Below are 8,071 nucleotides of genomic sequence, written 5' to 3' on the forward strand. Positions count from 1 at the left end.
CTGAATCTCCTGACTCCAGAGCTACATCCTCCTCCACTCTGGATACCTAATCCCCATAAGCCTTTATAATGCCCCGGACAGAGCGAGAGAGAGAACCAGAGAGGAAGTAGAGAGAGGAGAGTCTGAGCTTAATGACCTTGCAAGCCGATTACAGGGCAGCCACGTTCCACAAACAGCCCTGTGAGGCCTTGCGCTCAGCCTGCACACTCAACTACAGCCACACAGAAAAGGAAGTCCACAAATCCAGATAGAGTGACTTGTTCAGGGTAGCAGCAGTGATCGAAGATGGTACTGATGATAATGATGACCCTCTGCACTTCTTCCTCAAATGTCCTGGTTTATTAAAGGGAGAATTTATCTGCCACTAGAGGGCAGCAGAGGCATTCTGTAATTACACAACTGTCCCAGCTGGAGAAAGTGTGTCACTTGGCCAGTTCTCCCTGGTGGGCTAATAGAGTGCTGACCTAACCTCAAGACAGAAAGGGGTGGATTAAGAGGCAGGCCTCACACCAGTGGTGGAAGAAGTATTCAGATCCTTTACTTATGTAAAAGTAATAATATCACTGAAAAATACTCTATTACAAGCAAAAGTACTCAATGCAGAAAAATGTCTTCTGTGACTGTTATACTAATATAACTTATATCTCCGGATTATTATGACTCATTCATTTATGTAACAGCAGGATTTTACTGTTGTTGGTTAAGGTGGAGCTGATTTTGAAATATTAACATTAATCTGCTGATTAGCACCTCCCACACTCTAAAATAATCATTAACAAATGTAAGCATAACAACTTCTAAATAAAAAGCAGTAAAAAGAAATAATATAGTTTGTCATATAAAGTCATAAAGATGGTTGCATAAAAACATTATAATACAGTCATACTATAATAGTAGAAAAAGTCAGTGTGGGCACCTTTCCCATGCGGCTCTCAATCATGTACTAAAAATAAACTCTGACAACCCTTGATCTAAGATTATTGTTTCAAAATGCTCTAATGCTGGTCAGTTAAGCCGTTGAATTTCCAAAAAATCCTCCCTTCTGGAGGAAGGAGGATTATTTAAGTGGTTAGGGCCTGCCCAGAGCCCAAAGTGACACCTTCACTATGAAAACTAGATTAGAATTATTAAAATAATTAGAAGAAAACCATTTGTGAAGCTCGACCCATGAAATGTTTTACATTGAACATGATATTATAACCAAATAGCTGCCAATTAATTTCCTGTCAATCAATTATTATTATAAAGTTACTAGCTGTCAGATAACTGTAGTAGAGTAAAAAGGACTATATGTGGAGTAGAAGTGGCATGTGACAAAAATACTCAAAAAAATTATAATTATTACTTCAAAATTACACTTAAGTAAAGTATGTAATTATTTACATATCAGCACTGTCTTAGATTAGTCAGGTGTTAACACCATGCAGGCAAACAGCTATTGCATAATTCCTTCTTGAATTTGTTGTGGTCTTTGAAAAGATCCTGTTGTTGTTTCGCTGTTGGCTTTTAACACCTACTTGAGTTAGAAATAGATGTGCATGTGACCGCTGAGATGTTTGCAAGATGCTGCTTGTAAAGTGTCGACATACTTTGCACGACACTGTGTTGCGTCCTCTACAAAGCCACCGCTCTGACCACTTGCTTGAGATTTTCCTATTGTCCTCTTACTGCGCTCTTCTCACAGGGCAAGATGATCTCCACTGATAAAGCAACACAGCTATGTGCTCAGACCTTTGTATTTACACAACTTATTTTTGGTTTGAGTTTGAGATTGTGTCATCAAACCAAGGTTGGTGGTGTTGTATCAAACAATACGCAGACGAAGTGAGAATATGAAAATGTTGATTTTCACCTCGAAGAAGACAAAGTACACCATGCACACTCGTGCATGGTCCCGTGTCCTAGTTAAACAGGAAGTCTGTTGATTGTTCTAACATGGGTGAGGCTATTTGACCAGCTGCTACAGCGCTTTGAAACCATTTCCTATCATACACCATCTACCACATGAGATGTCAACATTCATTTTGCTCTTCTTCTTTTCAGTTATCTGTTGCACATGTACTTATATTTTTATTCTTCTGTATTGCGATAAATGATTGTGATCATACAATGGATTTTGATGATGTATAGATTTGTCAATATAAAGTAGAGCATGTAATATGGAACTCAATTCACAAATTATTCACTTCACAATTACCTCAAAAAGCACAAGCAGCCCTTTTGTTATTTCTGTATCATGTTTTCTTCCCTACTATTGTCATTTCCAATGGCAATACTGGTCTATGGTCAATTCTGTATGACCGAAAAGTATATTCTTATTGCATGTGATTTCATGTCAGCCACACAATACATTCAAACAAGCCATGCACAGGTAAATAAATCATTTTATTGAAATGTTTCAGGAAACAGTCACCACAGGGATTTTATGCCATCGTTGCTGCCATTTGGCCACACCCCATGTTGCGGTGGTCCTGCTCACTTCTTACAAGAGCGGCCATGGCAGGCACAGGTGAGGGCAGCTACCATCACTATGAATTCGCTGAAGTCGACCTCTTGGTCTCCGCTAAAATCCATACCCTTCAGCAGCTTTTCCACCTGGCCTTTGTCCTTTGCAGCCTGCACAGATCAACAAAACAGCGTTAATCTATCTATCTATCTATCTATCTATCTATCTATCTATCTATCTATCTATCTATCTATCTATCTAAATAATTTATCATGGTTTTATTGTTTGAATTTTTACCAAGTAATCACCAAAACTTATTAACAAATATGCCTAGGCCAAGAACTTAATACAAATTTGACGTAAAAACACAAGATTATAATGCCTGTTTTAGCATCAATTTAATGAGGCGCTTTACACCATAAGTCAATACATTTTCAGTATTGGTGGCCTCTTTTGTAACTTAGCACTGAGCTTGCGCTATGAAGCATAAACTAAGTTTAGTGGTTAAATATTAAAAGTATGGTCAGCACAGTTACCCCTCCCCAATGCCGTACGTTACCTTGATCAGGTCAGGCAGCTCCTTCTCCAACAAAGTCTTCACCTCATTTTTCGTTAGGGTGTTCTTATCGCCCTCAGCAGCAGCATATTTATCAAAGGTCTGCATCAGGAGGGCCATGGCTGTCTCTAGCTGGCTCATGGTTGCTGTTTGAGACGTGGTTGGTCGTGAGGAGGAAAATAAAAGATCAACAGCGATCGACAGAGCAGTAGATGTGTCGGGACTGGAAAGGGGGACTGCTGGCCTTTATACCTTTTGAATAATGGCTTCACTGGCCACATTTCATATAGGTGGTGGCTCCAACTGTGTCAACACAGCCTCAGTCCTACAACGCCCTGTGCACATATTACTTCATAAACTATATGAGGCTTTTGTCATTTACTTGTTGATTTAAGGTGAGGTCTTTTCATGAAGTAAACCACTATAGATCTGGAGATTTCTTTGATTTTGAGACAATTATTCTACAATGCAAGGTATGAACCCTGCGCTGGCTGTCACTTGGGTTTCATTACAAGATGATACGGAAACACATAAACCAAGTGTCACTGCACCTGCTGTGGTTGGTGGTTATATAGCTGCTTCGTAAGGGTGGACATGAACCATGAATGGAAAGTTCAAACTGCAAAAAAGTACTCGAGTGAGTGTGTTTGCACGCACGCTTTTGTTTTCTGGCCTGGTTTCTTGGAAACAGTGCTCTGTTACAGTATAGGTAAGATATAATACACAGAAGCATCTCTCTGGTCATACAATCAATAACTCAGTTGGAGCACTGCGCTCTGTCACAATAAGACAGAAATATGTATGTACAAAAAGCCCCACATTTTGTATCTCCAATATATTACTGCAGGATGCATTTAACAAGTTGGACTCCATATGAATATGGAGTGACATATGAATTTTAATGGAATGTAACAGCAGTGGTACCCAAAAATATTTTCCAAACATGGTTGAATAGTAGGCCTATATGTAATGTGGAGTATCACTGCCACGACTCAGCAGCTTAAAACAAAAACAAAATGACCATAAAAGACTTGAACAACTACAAAATGACACAAAATAACAGCAGGGAGACACAAAATGACTACAAGACACAAAATTGCCTTAAAAACACCTAAACATCTTCAAAAAGATACAACTCATCCGCAATGAGAGACAAAATGACTACAAAGCATCACAAAATTACCTCAAAGAGACCCACATGACTACAAAAAGACACAAAAATGACTACAAAGAGACACTAAGCAATGACAAGGACATACAAACCAACCACAAGGAATCCCAAAATGACTGCAAAAGACACAAAATTACCTCAAGGAGACACAAAATTACCGCAAAAGACCCAAACAACTACAAAAAGACACAAAATAACTACAGGGAGACACAAAATGAATACAAAGAGACACAAAATGACCACAAGGAATCCCAAAATGACTGCAAAAGACAAAATTACCTTACAGAGGCACAAAATTACCTCAACAAGACCCAGACAATGACAAAAAGACTCAAAACAACCACAAGGAGACACAAACTGACCACAAAGAGACACTATACTATGACAAGAACACATAAAACAACCACAAGGAATCACAAAATGACTGCAAAAACAAAATTACCTTAAAGAGACACAAAATTATCTCAACGAGACCCAGACAATGACAAAAAGACACAAAACAACCACAAGGAGACACAAACTGACTAAAAAAAGACATAAATGACCACAAAGAGACACAAAACCAGGAGAGGTGGTGGGGCCCTTTGCTTATCTGTGCCCAGGAGCCCATTGTCTCATTATCCACCCATGGGTTTTTAAGTCATGTTTTTAGGATTCCAGAGATCAAATGTATGAGCTTGATAGCAACAGCAATGTATCACTGTATTCTACTGGTTTTGTGAACATGTATGTACAGGGGTGAATGTTTGCAAGCGAAAGAAATAGTGTGAAAGCGTGAGAAGGCTACAGTCACATTGTGTGGTGGTTAACACCTTTTGTAGTCTATATCAGTAGGTATGGTTTACAGCTGGTATGCAGGTTAGAGGTTGTGCAAGTTTGTTTTGTTCCCATGAGTAAAGGAGTGTCTCTCTTTTGCCTTTAATATTTTTATCAGCCTGAGAGGGGCTGACTCATTAGGCCAACTGGCTCTGTATCACCAAACTTCTTGCCAATTAGTGGGCGGCAACCAGGCTAGTATTTATTAACGTATTAGTCATTACCTTTACAATATAACTGATATCATCTGTTGTGTCGCCTGGCTGTCCAGTAAATAATTGACAACCTTCGTAAATAATTGGCAAACTTTCTGGGGAAAACCTGGTCTGATTAGGAGCGACGGCATTCATCCCACTTTGGATGAAGCTGCTCTCATATCTAGGAACCTGTCCAAGTTTATTAGTAATTCAAAACCCTGACAACCCAGAGATGAGACCAGGATTCAGAGTCGCAGTCTTAAACTCTTCTCAAGCTTCCAATGCAGTTACCCACCCATAGAGTTATGCAAATGGTGTCTGTCCCCTGACCACCTTAATTATTTAAATCAAAAGTTAAACAAAGAGGAGCTGTGCATAACAACCTAATAGAAATTAAAACCTCTTCTGTGACAGAAAGACAAAACAGGAGAATTAAGGGTGGACTGTTAAATATCAGGTCTCTGTCATCTAAAGCAGTGTAAGTAAACAAATTAATATCAGATAATCATATTGATTTACTCAGCCACACTGAAACCTGGCTGTGTCACAACGAATATGTCAGGCTAAATGAATCCACTCCTCCCAGTCATAATAATACCCACATTCCTCGAGGCAGCGGCCGAGGAGGGGGAGTTGCAGCCATTTTTAACTCTAGTCCATTAATCAGCCCTTCACCTAAACTAGATTATCATTCCTTTGAAAGCCTGGTCCTTAGTCTTTTACATCTGACCTGGAAAACCTCGCAGCCACTTTTATTTGTTATAGTGTACCGTGCTCCTGGCCCGTATTCTGAATTTGTATCTGAATTATCAGAGTTTTTATCCAGTTCAGTTCTTAAATCAGATAAAGTTATTATTGTAGGCGATTTTAACATTCATGTCCACGTTGATAATGACTCCCTGGCTACAGCGTTTATCTCATTATTGGACTCCATTGGCTTCAGTCAGAGTGTCCATAAACCCACTCATTGTTTTAACCATACCCTCGATCTAGTTCTGATGTATGGAATTGAAATTGAAAACTTACTAGTCTTTCCACAGAATCCCTCTCTATCAGATCACTACTTAATAACTTTTGATTTCTTTCTACTTGATGACACGCCACTCAGCAACAGTTATTATACTAGATGTGTATCAGATAGTGCTGTAGCAAAATTTAAGGAAAGGATTCCATCGGCTTTAAATTTAATATCATGTCCCTTTGTAGCAGAGGTTTCCCATACTGACTTTAAACTCTCCAAAATTGATTATCTTGTCAATAGCGCTGCAGGCACGCTGCAAACAACACTTGACTTGGTAGCACCTCTGAAGTTAATGAAGCCAATAAAGTTCACTCCTTGGTACAACTCTCAAACCCATAAGTTAAAACAAATATCGCGAAAATTTGAAAGGAATTGGCGATTAACCAAACTGGAAGAATCTCGTTTGGTCTGGGAAGACAGTCTCAAAACATAATAGGAGGGCAGTCCACAATGCCAGAGCAAACTATTACTTATCATTAATAGAACAAAATAAGAACAACCCCAGATTTCTTTTCAGCACTGTAGCCAGGCTGACTGAGAGTCAAAGCTCTATAGAGCCTTGTATTCCTTTAGCCCTTAGGAGTAATGATCTTATAAATTCTAAGTAGAAGGAAAATTCATGACCTCCTGTCCTTAGATAGTACCTATCTGCCCTCAAACACAGCTGTAANCTTGAGAAAGTAGTCGCAGACCAGCTGTGTGATTTTCTCCATGATAATAATTTATTTGAGGAATTTTAGTCAGGATTTAGAGTGCATCATAGCACTAGTAAAAATTACAAATGATCTTCTGATTGCTTCAGACAAAGGAATGGTCTCTGTACTCTGTTTTTCTTAGATCTTAGTGCGGCATTTGACACAATTGACCATCAAATTCTGCTACAGAGACTGGAGCATTTAATTGGCCTAAAAGGTTCTGCACTAAGCTGGTTTAAATCGTACTCATCTGATTGATTTCAGTTCATTCACGTTCACGATGAATCATATTTACATACTTAAGTTTGTTTTGGAGTTCCACAAGGTTCTGTGCTTGGACCAATTTTGTTCACTTTATATATGCTTCCCTTAGGGAACATCATTAGAAATCACTCTGTAAATTTTCCATTGTTATGTGGATGATACACAATTATATTTATCGATAAAGCCAGAAGAAATGGATCAATTAACTAAACTTCAAAAATGCCTTAAAGACATAAAATCCTGGATGAGCTTCAATTTCCTGATGTTAAGTTATTGTTCTCGGCCACAAACAACTCAGAAACTCTTTATCTCAAGGCTTGTTTTGGTCCTGTTACTGCATCTCGCTAACTCGGCTCTACTGCATGTCACTAACTCGGCTTCTTCTCCGGAGCCTTTGTGCTCCACTGTCTGGCAGGTTACCTTGTATCGCAGCTGTGCCTGGATCGTGTGACGTGGTTGTACTGCCGCCGTGGTCCTGCCTGATACCGCCTGCTGCTGCTGTTATCATTAGTCATAGACAGAGGGATGTAAAGCCCTCTGAGGCAAATTGTGATTTGGGATATTGGGCTTTATGGATAAAATTAATTGAATTGATTGACTGACATGCTAACATGACTACAATTTAATGCTGCCATAAATTATGTTGTGTTTACCGTGTTCACAAGAAGAGTCCATTGCTGCCTTCCAATGGAATTGTGTTTACCATGTTTACTGTGTTTACGAGAAGAGTCCATAGCTGCCTTCAGATAATGTTTTGTTTACCATAATGCCGGGAAGAGTCCACTGCTGCCTTCCATAGATGTAAAACAACATATATATATATATATATATATATATATATATACATATGTATATATATATATATACATATATATATATATATATATATATATATTATATATATA

At 38.8% G+C, this 8,071-nt stretch overlaps 1 protein-coding gene across 1 annotated transcript; it reads right to left on the reverse strand.

Moving 5' to 3' along the window:
• Window positions 1-2,366: 2,366 nt before the first annotated feature.
• On the reverse strand, window positions 2,367-3,260 carry LOC126404146 (protein S100-P-like). Its single transcript, XM_050067159.1, has 2 exons — window positions 3,006-3,260; window positions 2,367-2,616 (listed from the first exon to the last, which is right to left on the reverse strand). The coding sequence occupies exons 1-2, from the start codon at window positions 3,141-3,143 to the stop codon at window positions 2,476-2,478; spliced, it is 279 nt and encodes a 92-aa protein (XP_049923116.1). The 5' UTR covers window positions 3,144-3,260; the 3' UTR covers window positions 2,367-2,475.
• Between the last annotated feature and the right edge of the window lie 4,811 nt (window positions 3,261-8,071).

The sequence above is a fragment of the Epinephelus moara genome, chromosome 17 (assembly GCF_006386435.1).
Source record: "Epinephelus moara isolate mb chromosome 17, YSFRI_EMoa_1.0, whole genome shotgun sequence".
Classification (NCBI taxonomy): Eukaryota; Metazoa; Chordata; class Actinopteri; order Perciformes; family Serranidae; genus Epinephelus; species Epinephelus moara.

Excerpts from the sequence above, each read along its gene's own strand:
- LOC126404146 (XM_050067159.1), bottom strand. The coding sequence starts at position 3,143 with ATGAGCCAGCTAGAGACAGCCATGGCCCTCCTGATGCAGACCTTTGAT. Across the intron at positions 2,617-3,005 it reads AGCTGCCTGACCTGATCAAG|GCTGCAAAGGACAAAGGCCA; the intron begins GTAACGTACGGC and ends TGATCTGTGCAG.